The sequence below is a fragment of the Amblyomma maculatum genome, chromosome 9 (genome assembly GCF_055883805.1).
Source record: "Amblyomma maculatum isolate TAMU_Amacu chromosome 9, ASM5588380v1, whole genome shotgun sequence".
Taxonomy (NCBI): Eukaryota; Metazoa; Arthropoda; class Arachnida; order Ixodida; family Ixodidae; genus Amblyomma; species Amblyomma maculatum.
The window spans coordinates 79300126-79317914 of record NC_139352.1 but is presented as its reverse complement, the minus strand read 5'-3'; the positions used below and the strand labels follow the sequence as shown (position 1 = coordinate 79317914).

At 45.1% G+C, this 17789-nt stretch overlaps 1 protein-coding gene and 1 long non-coding RNA gene across 2 annotated transcripts in view; both read right to left on the bottom strand.

Moving 5' to 3' along the window:
- The window catches only part of LOC146179544 (acid sphingomyelinase-like phosphodiesterase 3b), a 29104-nt gene extending 25465 nt beyond the window's left edge, over nucleotides 1-3639 (bottom strand). Inside the window, exons 1-2 of the mRNA XM_084579894.1 lie at nucleotides 3538-3639; nucleotides 1972-2188 (exon numbers count right to left, since the gene is read on the bottom strand). Coding sequence (XP_084436020.1) covers nucleotides 1972-2188; nucleotides 3538-3631 — 311 coding nt within the window. The 5' untranslated portion in view covers nucleotides 3632-3639. The remainder of the gene's footprint in view (nucleotides 1-1971; nucleotides 2189-3537) is intronic.
- Nucleotides 3640-10445: 6806 nt separating this feature from the next.
- LOC146179542 (uncharacterized) overlaps nucleotides 10446-17789 on the bottom strand; it is a 189096-nt gene continuing 181752 nt past the window's right edge. Inside the window, exon 3 of the long non-coding RNA XR_014700932.1 lies at nucleotides 10446-12026. This is a non-coding gene — a long non-coding RNA (uncharacterized LOC146179542). The remainder of the gene's footprint in view (nucleotides 12027-17789) is intronic.

The window sequence follows — 17789 nt, the reverse complement described above, 5'->3', positions numbered from 1 at the left end:
GTTTGCTTTACGCACAGCCGACAGCCGGCCAATCTAACAGCTGTGAAGAGGCATAAGGGCAAAACAATTACGCAACATAAAGCACTAGTGGTGTGTTCTCTCTGTGTACTTGTTCTCTCTCGCGCTGTGTGCACGGAGGCTCGCTTAATTAAATCGCAGCTTGCAATTCCGTGTTTACACGAACCTCCTCCGACGTTAGGACAGATAACAGCTTGTCGAAGACGCATTAATGTGGACGTATATAGACCTTTTTCGGATGCCTCCTCCGCACGCACATCAGCAGGGGTGATGGCAATCACGTACACTGCGCCTGCCGATAAACGCGAATACGCCTGCGTTACTACGTTTCCGGCAAGCTAAAACTCTCTATTACTGGCCTCCATCTGTCCGCCAACTTTTGACAGAATGTCAGGAAAGCCGACGGGATAGAAATGTCACCAGGGAGTCCGGCAGGCTATCTAAAGCAAATTAAGCCACCAATATATCTTTATCAGCGCCTTTGCAGGGCATCGATCTTAGAACTTGGCCTTTCGAAATGTCGACACGCAAGTGCATCGGTGAAGCGGCTGAATACTTCCCCTGCTGAGTATATAGGAGAAGCCCTGCCGACTGAAAATACTGTTGATTTCTCAGTTACCTATAAGAGCCAATACTGCTGCGTCACGGCTTACCCGAAAGTGCCGTCAATGATAAGCAAAAATATTAACGGTTCCAGCTTGCCCAAGCCGATCTGAATTGTAGGTACGCAAGCCACCAGATAATAACTGGGTACCATCCGCGGACTAAGGGGCTTGCGGACCCCTTCAACAAGGCCTTGACAATTGCAGTCTTTCCATATAAGTTGATGCTGAACATGAACGTGATCCTCTACCCACCCCCCTTATCTTCATTATCTTATCGCATATCATCTTTGCCCACAACAGGGTAGTGAAACGGACCACGTAAATGACATCTGATGCCGTGTAAGCTCGTCCATCTGAAAGAGGCTGTGACCGCAGTCACACCATGAGGCTACATGCCAGCGACAAATACAAGACGCTTACGCCTAATCTCAGCGGGGCATTATAAGCACGATGGCTTGCCCGGCTAGGGAACAGAAAATAAGTCCACACCTACGTCATAATATTCCACGACACGATGCGGAAAACCAGCCCGTAACAGGCTTTGGTTTTTGATGCCCATTTACCGCGGCCAACAAGCAAAAAAATGTTCCGCGCAACGGAGGGCACAAAAACTGCATTTCCAGAGCCATCTAGGCACGTACACCACGATCTGCCTTTTTATTCGCAGCACGCCTTTTTTTTTTTTCTGCCTTCATTTTCATTTAAGAAAACTGGCCATTCCTCGTCTCTATTCTAGATCAATAGCTTTGAGGCCGCGTTTACGAGAGCATCAGGTGCCGGCATCGGCGCCGGCATTGTAAACGAATAATGACGAATATGCATGTGAGAGGGCATATTTTGCACCTGACATGGCTGGGCACTGACTGGTCGCCATGTTGTGTGACGTCAGCTGACCACATGACATTACCGCGTTGATAGGAGCTGCCAACATGAGCTTCGTCATTCAGATAGGGTGAGAGCAATCGAACCCTCCCATCTGATAGGAGAATAAACTAATTCTGGGCTGTCGTAGAGTTAGTTCAGATTATCATAGGTACTGCCCGCACATTAGGTGGAAAATGTTTTGTCATCTTAATATTGCACTCAGCCGAGAGCGGACGGGATCCTTTCTTATAACATCCGCCTAATATAGTCTTCTTGCTGTCTCTGACGCCGAGTAGGCCATTTTCCTCTGAGCACAAGTAATCCCAATAGAGGATTTGTTTGGAGGCATTTCATTGTATTCCTGATTGCCGGAGTGGTGGCATCAAAGCATACCAGTATTCTATGTTGTACCATAACTTTCAACTTCAAATGTGCGACGATATCTTTCTTTTGGACATAAAAGCACTCACGCTCCCTTACGCACCCTGTCCAGAGCACGAAGTCCACGGAAGGTTTGACCCTATGCATGGCCTCGATGGCTGACTGCGCCAGCAACTCCGGGGTGTCGCATAAGAAGTCCCCATACGGCCCGATGTCATCTGTGCCGGTGCCGTTGCCGCCGCGCCGACAGCTTACGTCACGGCTGCCATTTGTAGAGTATTCGCTGTCCACGTGGAAATCAGTCACATGCCAGAAGTAGCCTGCCCAAAATAGGAACGGCGTAATTACAAGTGATTCTAATTACAGAAGCACTTTTTGCAGCTGTCTGACTTCACCATAAAGATTAATTCTCGAAAATAAATAATTTGGTTCCAATTCAAGCTCATAAAAGAAATAAACTCTTATCACATGAATTTCAGAGGAGAGCTCACTAACCTGACCATAATATAAAAACCTAACACTGAGTTTCGAGCCCTACGTAGCACAGCTCTCTCGAATTGCCTATTCCGAAGAAAACCAAAAATAATTGCTTCAGTCTATTGGACATCTGAGGAAAGGCAGCTATAAAGGCAGTCAGATCAATGTAGGCATTGTTTTTCCGGAAAAAAAACCGCAGGAAAGAGTTGTATTTATATGTCCTCGCCTCTCATTCAGAACCTTGACCCCACCGCCCCCCCCCCCTCACCCCCGGTGTATAGTCGGTGTAGTTGCTTCGTCCATTCAGAGCGAAACGTCTACTTTTAGTCTCTCAATTTTATAATCTGATCCACCGTCGTAAAGTTCGATCACATTCGATTCACATTCGTTGCATTTAGCCTCATTGAGGCCCCTCAAATACTGGCTGATAGGTAAACACAAACAAATCTGCTGATATTCTGCACGCCAAGTATAGAGTGCAGCATGCTGAAAAAATTATTTTTCTGTTTTACCAATAACTCTGATATTGTCGAGGTCCATCCAGGGGCCGTCATCAGCTACTACATAATCGTACAAAACGCAGATAGAGCAAGCACCTTCTGAAACTCTTTAGCGGTTATGAACAAGAGTCAAGAAATGGTGATACTAAAGTTACCTTAGAGTATAGCAACCGTAAGAACTGCGGCGCAGAGCGCAGAACGTTACTAGTGCCTCAAGGTCTCAGAGAACTGCCTGATGTCGTTCCTTCCAAACTGAACGTTGAACATTACGTTTAACGGGTAGGGCTAAAAATTGAATCTGGTCATCGAGAAGTCAACACCTGCTGGAAACTCGAAATTCAAACCCAAATTTGCCAAATATTTGGATCCACAACTTTCAATACTCTGCATTAAGTTAACAAATTTGGTTTCAAGTGTAGTACACTACATTTCAGTCCCTTTACAACATGATTTTTGAGGCACCATTGGGCACAAGCACATTTCACAGCTGCTAAAGTAAACGCTGGAAACTCGAATTCTCCTATTTGACTTTTATTTTAATGAAGGCGCCGGGACGAATCATCAGTCAATTTTTTTTTTTTTTAGGAGAAAGCACCCGAAATCCGTCTAAAACGCTTCTCCAGGGACGGCCCTGAAATTGATATTAGGACTGCGAAAGCAGAAGGAATGCCTCCGTTCGTATCTTTACGCACCAATGTCATCTGAGAAGTTTGCCTTTGACAGCGTAGGATTTATCAGAGTCAATAGGACACAGTAGAGCCATGTACGAGGGCTGGTGATGGTCATTTTCTTCCCTAGTCTGCAACAAGAAATGGGTCGTTCAACTTTCACAATGACAGAAATCTAAAAGAAGTGATCTCTGCAACGGTAACGTTACACAGAACAGCCGAGGTGGCAAAACATTAAGGCAAAGAAGTAGCAAAAGGATAAAGAAATATGGCGACGTTCGTATATTTATCTGGTCCTTCTCACCTATCGTTTGCTGCGTTTTTAGGCTTCTACCTTAATGTATGCACATCCTGGAAGTCATCTACATGTCATGTACCGTCTTTGCCAAAAGTAGCCAGGCTGCATGTTCCGCTTCTCAGTCAGGTAGTGGGGAGTTCGTACCACCTCTTAAGCTGTAAATGTGCAAAATAAAGGCGAGCTCCTGTCCTCACTTCTTAACAAGTTGTGATCCCCTGAGAATCCATGTTGGTTTTTGAATACCAGCGAGAAGCAAACAATGCAGCCTGGTTACGTTTGACAAAAACGGTATGTCTAAAAATCAATGGCGCATATTCTCACCCCCGGGTCAGCTACGAAACTGAGGCGCATAAAGACTGCTCACTAAAGTAGTGTCTGCTTTTGAGCAGAAGGAAGGCTGAAACATTTTCCGTGATCACTAGAGAATCTGCACTGAAGAAATGTGTTAGCATGAGAGTTGCTGTGTTGTCTGCGAGATGAGTCAGCGGGATTCCGCGAGTGACAGATACTGCGCCTTGCTGTTCCTAGAAACCAATTATAGAACGCCGGTTAACTTTGATATGTTCAACGGAACGCTGGTTGTGTTCGACAAGGGATGCGTGATGTATCCGTTTGCAGAAGCAGCGCTCAGGCTTTCGCATTTCTGCACTGGGACACGCAAACGGAAGCTGTGAACCGAAACCGGAATTTCGTTGCCGCTCATCTTAGCTCCCAATAAACACCTAATCAGCTCTAATTAACTACCCAATTAACCCACCTCAACCGCATTGTTACTTGAAAACCTTTCCTTGACGCTCTTGTCCGATGGTACCATTCTTTTTATGATTTATCAACTAGTTCCTCTTTTACAGGTCCATAAAGCTCACACCCATGCAAACCCGCCTACATAATCATAAAATGCTTATGATTTAATAAGTACAGCCGATTGAGCATAAAAACTATAAACATTTCCGAGATCACTGCAGAATCTGCACTGGAGAAATGCGTAAGCTTAAGCGTTGCTTGTCCGCAAGATGTGCGAGCGGGATTCCGCGAGTGTGCCCCGTGTCCGGAGTTCCCGGGTTCGATCCCGACCTCGGCGGCTGCGTTTCTATGGAGGCGAAACGAAGAGGCGTCCGTGTGCTGTGCGATGTCAGCGCACGTTAAAGATCCCCAGGTGGTCGAAATTACTCCCTAGCCCTCCACTGCGGCTCCTCTTTCTCTCTTTCCACCCGTGTGCTCTGCGATGTCAGCGCACGTTAAAGATCCCCAGGTGGTCGAAATTACTCCCTAGCCCTCCACTGCGGCTCCTCTTTCTCTCTTTCCACTTTCACTCCCACCTTCCTCCCTTCCCTTACGGCGCGGTTCAGGTGTCCACAGCTGCAAGTGTGACAGATACTGCGCCTTTCCCTTCCTATGAACCCCCCTTATTATTCCGCGAGTGATAGATACTGAACCTTTCGTTTCCTGCAAACCACTTAATTGTTTCTATATAAATATCCAATTAACCCACATTAACCATTTTCACACTTGCAAGCCTTTTCTTGACGTTCTAGACTATGGTACCATTCTTTTTCCGATATACAGACTAGTTCCTCTCTTACAGCGCCGACAAAGTCACGCCCACGCGAAAGCCGCCACGCGAAACATAGCCATACAATGCGTTTACGCATTAATAACAACATTGGAGAAGGATATTATTGAGATGGGAAAAGAAGAGAACTGAAATGTTGATCCAGTAGGGCAGGGTCGCTTCAGTATGAATTTTCGCACGAGATATAAAACGTCTGTCCCTTTTGTCGAAGTACGGGGCTACAAAATATAGATCAATCAAGTACACCAAAACGAAGAAACGCTCTCGCAGCTGCCCTTCCAAGCATTTCTTCATCGGAGAGAACAAGCGGTGGGATTTAGGTGAAATGGTTACCTAGGTCGGTTTCTTGGCCGAATAAGTAGCGAGGGGAGATCGTAGACAGGTGAAAACCCTGCGTAAGCCTCGATTTCTTCATCTTTCTCTTCGGAAATTGTTATGCCTGAACATTGCTGCCGCAGATAAAGATTTTTAGCCATTTTTCAAACGGCGGTAGCGATCTGGTCCGCGGTGGCCGCAGGGGCACAGGGGCTCCTAGCCGTCTTATCCTCCATCCTTTCGACTTTACTTGATAAAAAAATAAATACTTCAAACTTTATTCATCACCATGATTATGAAGACAATATAGGAGCACAAATCCAGTTACCCTACATTCCTGAAAAAATGGTGTTTTCGTCTAACATGAAAGAAAAATAAACCTGGTTTCATCGTCTTTCACGCCGGGCTAAGACCGGATCGCTGTAAGGACAGCATTCAGCTCTAGACACCTCATTTCGCCGAAGAGAACACTATTTTACTGATGGGCAGCAGCGCTAAAGACAAAGAAACTACCCTCCCCTCCCCTAAACTTCCCCTCCCCTTAAAAAAGAAAAACGAAAATTGTCTTGGTGGTTATCCTTTCTCACAATTGCATTTTACCAGCGCAGACCTCTTTGCCTTTTCAATTGCAGAGTACTGAAGACATTCGCAATTCGCTGCTAGTGAAGACACCAATAACTTGTCAGCTTATAATCACGTGATGCTTGACGTGATGACGACGTCACGATCACGCGATATTTTATACTAGCTATTGAGGTGTTCAAACCACCAGTCAACCACTGGAAGTTTCGCGGCAAAATTCGACATCGATGTTGCACCGACTGCGCAAACGAATGGGGTAACAGTAAAAGAAGCAGTAAAAAATGTTCCTTGGAAGAATTGAGCCTTCGGAATAGCGATAGCCTTGTAACGAGAACAGCTTCTGTGTACCGACACTAACGTTATCTACTGCGTAAGATAACTTTTAGGAATGCTTCTCTTCGTGGGCTTTAATATGTTAATTCAGATTCCAAAATGTATCTTTTTGTGTAGAGAGTTCACACATGTTGTGACGGGCGCCATCTTGAGCTGGGAGTGTATACCCTCCACAACCCAGGCCAAAAACCAAAGTAGGTGGCGATCAGCAGGCAAGAAATATAATGATAGACGTTTAAGCATGGCTTGAACCTATTAATACTGGCGAAAGCTCCGCTAATCACGAGTTTGTATGGTTTGGGAAGCTTATACATGGTTGGAGGGGGGGGGGGGGGGGTAGTGAGGTAAGAGCTTGGGCAAAAGAGTAGCCGCGGTAGCGTCTTTAACACCGTGCTTTGTTCCGGCGATATTTTACGAATATTTTTGTCATTAAGTGGTTTATAGGAATGGAAAGGAGGAGTGTCCCACTTCCCTGGACACCTAAACCGCGCCGTAAGGGAAGGAAGTAAAGTGAGATTCAAAGCGAAAATAGAAAAGGAGGAGCCGTATTTGATGGTTACGTAGCGATTTCGACCACCTGGTGATCCTTAACAGACCCTGACATCGCACAGCCCACGGACGCCTCTCAGTTTCGCCCGCTAACATTGTGTGTGACAATCATTGGAACAGTTTCAGTTTTCAGAGAACATAGAGAAGGCTTCAAGGCTGTACTACAAAAATTTGTCTCTCGTGGCTTAGGATGCAACACCAGCGCCGTCTCCGCGCATAGCTATAGTACCATAACATATATACCCGCCGTGGTGGCGCGGTGGCTACGGCGCTCGACTACTGCGCCCAATGATGCGGGATCGAATCCCGGCCGCGGCGGCCGCTTTTTGATGGAGGCAAAAAGCAAGGCGCCCATGTGCTTTGCGACGCAATGCACGTTATTGAACCCCAATGGTCGAAATTTCCGGAGTCCTCCACTACGGCGTCTCTCATAGCCTGAGTCGCTTTGGGACGTTAAACCTCATAAACCATACCTCAACTGCGAACGTGAGCTTGACTTGGACATCGCTAGTTTTGCTCAGCGTGCGGAAGAAGCGCGACAGCTGACAAGGCAGCGCATACACCTGCAACGGCAACTAGACGCTGACCGCTACAACCAGGGACGGCGCTTCGTTGCCTAAGAGCCTGGAGATTATGTCTTGATTTGGACGCCTGTCCGTCATCGTGGAATGTCAGAAAAATTACTTTGCCGGTACGTCGGGCCATATCATATCCTTCGCCGCATCAGTGACGTCACTTATGAAGTTTAATCCGCCACTCAAGACCCCTCAAGCCGCTGACGACGCAAGCTAACTGACGTTGTGCATGTCATCCGGACAAAACCCTACCACGAACGCGCCGTTGACTGGTCTTTAGACTAATGGTGCCCCGTTTTGCATTGTGGTCCTCTTGTATCACCTTAGCACACTATCTGTCAGCTCAACAGTCTGCTCCTAATCGGCTGCATTGAGGCGATGCTGCAAAGTTGGGCAATCATACATGCCCTTTATAAAAGACGACGGAGACTGAGACGGATGTTTGGGGAAGACAGCGAAGTGAAGCTGTGATCTGTCTCGTGCTTTCTTGACTGGTTGCTGACGCTCCCCGGTGCCAAATTGCCTGACGCGATCCGCGGGGGATAGTCTTTTGTGCAACGGCACGCTACAAAATGTCTATATATATATATATATATATATATATATATATATATATATATATATATATATATATATATATATATATAGCATAAGTAAATAGACGTACTTGGTTGCTAGAGGTTATACACAAGTGAAACATTGCTTCATACTGTTTCCAAGTTTATTTGAAGACGACGTTTCGGCAGGAGCCCTGCCTTTCTCATATATATATATATATATATATATATATATATATATATATATATATATATATATATATTGTTGTTATTATTATTATTATTATTATTATTATTATTATTATTATTATTATTATTATTATTATTATTATTATTATTATTATTATTATTATTATTATTATCATTACGCACTGCACCGTACTCGCGAATTGCGAAGTCCATACCCAACTAATGCTCTGTATATGAAACTGTGCTGATATTCATTCAGCGTTCCAGCAGTTTTCTTTTCAATTATATTTCTTACTAGGATAAATTACTGCTGTGCATAGACATGCTCATATGGGTATAACACGATCGTCGAATTACATGCCGGATAACAAGATACTGCGCATTCGATGATATTTGTTTCTTGTCTGGTTTTGTTTTCTTCAAAGCTTGAAACTTTCTCATTGTAAACTCTCCTGGACGACATTCCGCTCCCGGCGTTTTAAATAGTTAAGGATTGAACTCCTAGCTGTCTCTTTGCCTAGAAAATGATGCCGCTAAGTTTGCTTTAGCATTGCGAAGCAAAAATTGAAGAACTGGAAAATGAATTATATATATATATATATATATATATATATATATATATATATATATATATATATATATATATATATATATATATATATATATATATATATATATAATTCATTTCCCAGCTCTTCCCGCCCTGCAGCCTCTAAATTTTAGCTTTTTTCATCTCAGGCGTACAGCCCGCTGCTGATAGCGAGAACATACGGCCAAAATAAACCTTCTGCGTATCGCCAGATTGTCTGCTATACGCTGCCGAAACTTTAATACGTGGTTTAGTGAGCCAGCCATGCTCCAAAATTGAATTATGTTTGCTGGTTACTGTCAGAAATAAAAACCCACGAAACTGCCAGTGAAGGCAACTGGTTTCCTGTTACTAACTTTTACTCTATCCACATTTTGGTCAGGGCAACGTATATTAGTTTGCACTCAGGCTCTTATCAAACAACATGACCAGTACCATCACTGTGCTTATTCAGTAGTTCTCGTTGCGCTGTTTGCTCTGCTCAGTACCTTATTCTGTCGGCTCTGTTTAAAGCATCCCGGATAACCAGGCTAGAGCACACTAGGTTACAGCTTTATCAGATTAGATTGCTTTCTGTTTTCTTCATCAAGTCATATAGCACTCCCGAAAGTTTTATCAGCCCCCACTGTTTTTTCTTGTATCTACAAAAGTTTGCAAGCGTCATTTACACAACCAGGAAGTGAGTTAAATTAGCTGGCACTATAACGTTACTCCCTTCATCATTTTAGTCACTAAGGGCACAGGATCAAAGAGAAAAGTCTACAGCCTTCGATTACCGCAAGAGAGCCAATGAAGAACACGAAATAAAGGTCTAACCCAATTAAAGTAAACCATCGTAGATATTGCGTGTTCATATATTCCGATAATAATTAACACCACATCGGAACGAGTAAGGTATTGTGCTACTCTTTGCTTCGTTTTTGCATTCCACGTCACCCCTTACTATACGGGTGTGCGTTTGACTTAATTGTGTGCTTGAATTTGTTTTCTGATCTTGGCTGCCGGGCATTGTCTCCATTAAGTGATGAATAAGACGAATCCAAAGAGCCATTTTCTAATATAATGATTCTGTAATGGTCTAGACAGCATTACGCACCTTAGCCTAAAGAGCAGCTCAAGCAGTCAGCAAGGCGGGATGAAAGTGCTCCGAAAAGTCAAATGCTATTTTGTCTGGTGGAAATTTAAAGACAACTGTCTTTTTTTTTTCTCGTGAAACAAACATCAACAACGTACTTAGGATGGCAAAACAATAGCAGGACTATATTATAAACGAAACAGATAAGGAATCGCGTACTAAATGGCACTTATTACGCAAGGAAAGTGGTTTTCTTTTCTCTCCACGCGAGTGTTCTATACTGCGCAATTCACCAAATTAAAATAATTGAGGTTTCCAATCACTGTCTCAGACACTTTATTTTCCTGATGAATCCTCCTACGGGTTTATTCAGTTCCCAAACCTAAAGTATTGTTCGCGAGGTATTAATGTTAAACAGCTAAACCTAATACCAGCCTTCAGTCCCGTATACATTTCCTGGTAATGTGTGTAATTTGCTCTTTTGACCAAACAGTTACCAACTAGTCCCACAAGACGGCCTTTTACTCTTTCGCCATTACTAGCATCATACGAGAAATACAGGCCTTTCTGCGAAGACTGATAAACCATATCAAAAGCTAGACAGCCTGACGTTCATGATACTGATAAATAATATAGCTTCGCAAACGTCCGTCTTTGCTATATATCATATATATTTGTTCTGTAAAGAGTGTTTCCAAATATTTGCTAGATTTACTGCCTTCTGTACACATAAGAGCCTATTCTACTGCACGACTATCTTCTGAATCTTGTAAAAAGCAGAAGAAGGAGTAGAAGAGATGTTACGGAGAAGGTTCACAGTCCGATAGCTTCCCACACAACTAACGTTGATAAACGTACACATCTCGCCACCCGAGTGCATCGTGTTCTTCTGGGAGTCCATCGTACTTCATCATCCTCAGCACGACCATCGAATACCGCTATGTAACAATATTACTACTTTGAGATATTAGGAAGCATACTCTGACCACTGTTCAAAGGACACAAGTAGGCAAACATGACCATCTCGCTAGATAAGCGGATCAGCACAAGTGCTTGCAATTAGAAAGTACAAAAATGAAAGAGAAATGGTTACGTCGGACGCCATAGGCTACGTCTGTAGCACACATGTAACGGAAAAATTGTCTACTCTGCGTACGTCATAAAATTCGGCGACTGCATACTTAAACGCTTGGCGCTTTTTCTTACCCTCTACTCCAGTCACCACTTCCTTAATATTTGTCTTTACTGCACGCTGAAAGCAATCCATGCCTCTAGCCAGATTCGCTCGGAGCACATAAGAAGCATATTGAAGTATTGGGTGGTGCTTTATGACTATACATCTTACCCGATGACAAAGAAGGAAGCAAGACATACGGGTGACGTACGCCACGTGCTACCTTGCTCGTGATGAGGAGCCATGCGTTGTAGGCGGTGAACACGTACCCGGCCGGCGAGAGCTCTGAAATAAACAAATCTCACAGAAAAATTATATCTGGCACGTTACCCATTGTAGTCTCTGTGATTCGTTAAAAGGGCTGGAGGTAAACAAATGTCTCTATAACACCGCACTCAGCGCTGTCAATTAAATAGAATGAAGGTTCAAAACCACGCAGTACTGACTCGCAGATTCGATTCAGCTCTGCTTCGGTGGAGGCGGAGGCGAGGCTCTTATTCTTCTATAGCAGATCCAGCCTACGCACATATTCGGTCACGTCATCATTCTGGCACGAGCCATCGCCGTTTCAAAGGGATCCAGACATGTGCCGACCGGACCGCTGCCGCCACTCCAAGGACTGCTGAACGACGCCGGTGACGGAGATGTGGAGGCGACCGAGCATGGGCCGTCATCCCACCCACCATCGCACATCAACGCCACTCCTGCGAGGAAAAATGTTTATTCAAGGATGATTAGTTAAGCTTACTTTATCTAGCAGATTTTTTTTGTTTAATTCAGCGAGAACAGACGCAAAGCATGAGTCATCCATCGACGCCAAAATGTGCCTGTGTAATGCCAAAATAGGCAGTCTCCAGCGAAACGACAAAACAGGCCTGTGACACTGCAAACTGGGCAGTTGCCCGTGAGACCAACGTTCAGGCAGTCGCCTGTAAGCCAAGAAGCCTAAAATGAAGACACAGCGCACGATTTTTTGAACCTTGCAGTGTTTTCTTTGTCTTCTTTATAATGCCCCCGTGTGAAGACGTCGCCATCTTGGCGACTCACTGGGAAGATAAAAAAAGTGGGGTTGTGATACGGCTTGAGCCGGCTACCCTGGACAACCGTGGCCGACAGGGTGGTGGTCGAAAAAGGGGTTTACTGCATGGAGGAAGGAAACAACTTAGGAGAGGCCCTTGCCATTCCCAATGCATTGGAAAAAGTGTGGCGGAAGTGACGTCAAAATTTAGGGTTAGTCAAGTTCTTGTTGCCAAAATTAAGCTTCGATTGAGGAAAACGCAGAAAACTAGAAGGCCTTTCAGGTGTGATCTGGATCAAATTCCATTAGAATATGCTGTGGAAGTGAGGAATCGATTTCAAGAATTAGATCTAGAAGACAGAGAGCCCGAAGAGATGTGGACCGATGTTCGTGATATAATACAAGAAGTTGCTACTAAGGTAGTTCCAAAGCAAAAGAAATGCAAGAAAGCAAACTGGTTATTTGAAGAGGCTTTGCAAATAGCTGAGGAAAGGAGGATGGCAAAAGTTATGGGGGAAAGAGAAAGATACAATATTCTCAATGCGGATTTTCAGAAAATAGCAAGGAAAGATAAGAATGCCTTCCTGAACATACAGTGCCAAGCAGTTGAGGACAACAGCCAATTAAGGAACACAACAGCTCTTTATAAGACAATCAAAGATATCAAAGGAAGCTTCTGTGCTAAGCTGGGCGTGATAAAGGACAAACGAGGCAAGGACCTCACTGAAGTCTCAGAGATAAAAAAAAGTGGCAGGAATACACAGAAGCACTGTACAAGAAGGACCCGAAAGTGCAAACCCAACATAAGACAGTTATGATTACTGATCTCGAGCCGGGCATCCTGAAGAGTGAAGTTGAATGGACCTTAGGCAGCCTTGCTAAGAATAAAGCTAGCGGAATTGATGGCATTCCAGCTGAGTTGCTTCAAAACTTCAACCATGACACTGTTAACATTCTGCATACATTACGTCAGAAGATTTGGACAACCCTGCAGTGGCCACAGGATTGGAGGAGGTCGGTTTACATCCCCATCCCAAAGAAAGGCAGTGCCAAAGATTGTTCCAACTACCGCACGATCGCATTTATTTCGCATGCTAGCAAGGTGATGTTGAAAATCCTCCAAGGTAGGCTGCAGCAGTATGTGGATCGGGAGCTTCCGGACGTGCTAGCTGGGTTTCGCAAGGGCAGAGGAACTAGAGACCAAATTGCCAACCTTCGCTGGATCATGGAAAAAGCAAGAGAGTTCCAGAAACCCATTTACTTCTGCTTTATTGATTATGCAAAAGCGTTTGACTGCGTAGATCACTGCAGATTGTGGCAAGCTCTCCAAGAGATGGGAGTTCCAATTCACCTCATCTGTCTCCTCAGGAACCTGTATGAAGGGCAAGAGGCCACAGTCAGAACTGGGCATGGTCTTACTGATTGGTTTCCGATCTAGAAAGGAGTGAGGCAAGGCTGCATACTGTCGCCCTGCCCATTTAACCTATATACAGAGTACATCATGAGGAAGGCCGGTCTGGACGAGTCTTCAGCTGGAGTGAAGATTGCTGGAAAACGTATCAACAACCTTAGATATGCGGATGATACCACTTTAATGGCAGAAAGTGAAGTGGAACTCAAGAGACTTCTGATGCGCGTACAAGCAGAGAGTGAGAAGTTTGGGCATAAACTGAACATTAAATAGACAAAGATCATGGCGTCTTGCCCTATCAAGTCCTGGAGCATCAATGGACAAGAAGTGGAAGCTGTGACAGATTTTCTCTTCTTGGGCTCCAAGATTACCTCGGAAGGAGACTGCAGCCATGAAATTAGGAGACGCCTGCTTCTGGGAAAGAGAGCAATGGTTAGCCTTGACCGTCTAGTAAAGAGCAGAGACATTAGTCTGCCAACCAGGATCCGTATAACTCGTGCTATGGTCTTTCCAGTTGTGATGTATGGATGCGAGAGTTGGACTGTGAAAAAGGCTGACCGCCGAAAAATTGACGCATTTGAATTGTGGTGCTGGCGAAGACTCTTGAGAGTTCCTTGGACTGCCAGAAGATCAAATCAGTCGATATTGTCGACCATAAACCCTGACTGCTCATTGGAGGGTCAAATTTTAAACTTAAAGCTCAGCTACTTTAGTCATCTGATGAGAAGAGAGGAGTCGCTGGAGAAAGATTTGATGTTGGGAAAGGCTGAGGGTCGCCGGAGAAGGGGTAGGCAGCAAACGCGATGGTTAGATGGCATCCTCGAGGCACTGCAGATGAAGTTATGTGATGTTAGGAAGATGGTGAAAGACCGGAAAGCGTGGCGTGACATGGTCCATAGGGTCACGAAGAGTCGCACACGACTCAACGACTGAACTGAACTGAAGTCGAGCCATTAGCAACGGCGACGCTGTTGCTATGAAACCTCGGGCCACTAGCAACATCGTTGCTAAGGGCCCTAGGTACGTGAGCGTCGCGGAGAAAGAAAATGCGGAGGGTAAAGGAGGAGGAGAGAGGTTGCAGCATCTGGTCGCGGCACGGCCGCGCCCACAGCGCCGGCATCAAAAAAATGACGTCAGGGCCTCTCCTAAGTTCTTTCCTTTCTCAATGGTTCACCTGCTCGATGATGTAGTTGACAGGGGATGCGCGTTCCAATACGCGGTAAGGGCCATGGTACTTGGTTTCAAATTTGCTGGTTGCAGAAACGCATAGCCAAATGAAGCTGTCGGCGAGGAACGTCGAAGCGGGCGTGTCGCTATCATGTCGATCTTTGCGATAGCCTTGGGTGCTGGAGGTAAACGTGCGAGCTAGCTGACGGCATTCCTCTTTATGTACGATATCTGGCAAAGCACTGTACTCGGATGCACCTGGATGGTATGGCAAAATCGTGTCGAGAGTGCAAGATGGTTCACGGCCGCATAAGAGGAAGAAGGGCGAAAACCAGTTGTTGCTTGGGTAAGTGTTGTACGCGGACGTTACAGATGGCAGTACCTGGTTCGAGTTGGAGCTCCCAGAGGTAGATGTAACATACAATGCATGTACCCAAGCATATGGCTGAACCGCTCCGTAAAACCATTCGTTCGTGGGTGATGCGCAGTTGTAGCACGATGTATGGATTTGAAAGATGATAGGAATTCCTGGATTACCTCGGACAGAAAAAACACGTCCTCTGTCACTCAGTAGCTCGCGCGAGGCGCCGTTCGGAGAACGAAGTGATGGAGAAAGAAATTAGCTACCTCTCGGGCTGTCACCGGTGCAGGTGCGGCGGTCTCTGCGCAACGGGTCAGATGACCAACGGCGACGATGGCCGACTGATTACCAGCGGCACTGAATAATAGCGGCCCATAAATTGTTATTCCAGAGCAATCAAACGAACGATCTGGACACGATAAAGGCTGCAGAGGTCCAGCGGGGTGGCAATATGTCTTCCGTTGTTAACAAGCGGTACAAGAGCGAATGTAGCGACCTACGAAATTGTATACATTCCTCGCCTGTAATACCTCTGACGAATCCGACCATAGGTATTCAGGACACCGCCATGAGCGTTTTGCCGGTCAGTAGAATGACGGGCACAAACACGATGTATGTGTGGACACAAGACAGCAGACACAGGACTCTGCCCCGTGTCTGCCAACCCGTGTCCGCATGCTGCGGTTTTTAACATCCTGATGTCCCGTAAACTGGCCTACATATCTGTCTCACTATTTGTGCAAACGGATGTGCTCTCCTGATAGAGCTAAAACTTAGCTTTCTACATATCAATTTTTAGAATCGCGTTCGGATTGGCATGATTTTGTGTCGATAATGCTTCGTATTTTCTTCCCTGAGTTGATAACACCACGGTGGTGGGGAGATACAGTCATGAAATAATGCATAGTGACGCCCAAGCTTCCATGCAAATATTACTGAGCCCACACGACTTATCAGTGGACTGTCCCCAAGTCATCTCATTGTTTTCTTCTCTTAACTTCTCTCCTGTGTATATCACTGAGCGAACCTCTGAGTAAGCGCAGCTTTTAGTGCGTTACCTCTAAATACCTATGTAAATAAATTTAAAAAACTTTCTAAATTACGGTGTTAAACGCTTAGAAGCATCAAATGAGCTACGATTGAAGCCGCAGAGGGCTCGGCATCAATTTAGACCAACTTGAATTCTTTAAAGCGAGGTCACGTCAGTCAGCCGACGAGCGCGTTTTCCATTTATGCTGAAACGAAACACCCCTTTCGGAGCAGGGATTGCCTCCAGGTTAGCAGCCTAATGATCTCACCACCGCAGCATCTTCTTGGGTCTAAAATATTAACAAGAGAATAAACTATGATTCCATGTAAGTTGAGAAAAAGCAAGAAGAACCTCAGTGCGAGCTCGTAGGCCTTTAGGGTTGTTTAAGTTCACTTCAGAAGAACTTTCATCCATGGAGTCTTGAGGAACGTTATCGCGGGCTAGTTGGTTCATGCTCGAAGAAACTGCGCTACAAGACAACGCCTGTGGTGTTGTGCTCGTTCCCTTTCCCTTCGTCGTTGTCTTGTAGCGTAGTCTTGAGGTTTCTTCGCTCAAATGACATGTCGGTAGCCGAATAGTGTCCCAAGCCCATGCCAGAAGTGAGAACAATACCAGGAGGCACTGAGACCTCTTCGCTGAGCTTGCTGTGCTGCAAATAAGTTGAGCCTGTTCCGTTTACTGCGAAACCTAATTCAGTTACGTTCCCTGCTACGGTGAAGCTCGATGTGCATGCCCCCAGCCTGTGTGCACAGGCTGTTTCGTGCAACCTTCGGTGTAGGCTGCTAAGAATCTCGTTTGTAAGGCCCTGCCAAACACTTGGAGACGCATGTGGGACGCTGAACGTAACCACAGTTGCTCTGGACGCTGCCCGTATGCTCCATTGTCGATGACAACCGCCAGTTTGTGACATTGCAGCGCAGGTATTACACAAATTTATAGGTGGTAACAGTCCTAGACTGGTTGAACACAGGAGTTAACTGCGAAGGAACAAATTACAGAAGCGTGCAAAGAGAACGCGTTATATTAAGCTGAGAGTCCCTATGCCGGCTTTTACTGAGTTACTTGGATTACTCTGAATAAACTACTGCAGGTAATTTTGAAATATAAAGACTACACGCTGCATATCTGTGGGTTTTCACATGTTTTAAAGTGAGCATTGTTAAATAAACAGCAGAAATCTGAATAATGCAGCATACATCGTGTGTGGTTTCTCTTTTAAAGGTCTCTGAATGCCTACGCGATCGGACAAGAATAATCCGCTTATTTGCTTTCGACAACAGACATTTTTTTTTATGAATATGAAAGAAAAAAGGCTGGCAGAGTTGAAAGAAACGAAGATCAGTTTCAGCAGTTTTTTGTCAGGCTTCCGAATGTGTGAGAAAAATAAAAGCGCCCAATCTGAGTAAATTACAGACTGCCATTGCGAGTTCAGCGGCAATTTGTGTCCTACCCTTACATATTTTATCATTTACTGAAGCAA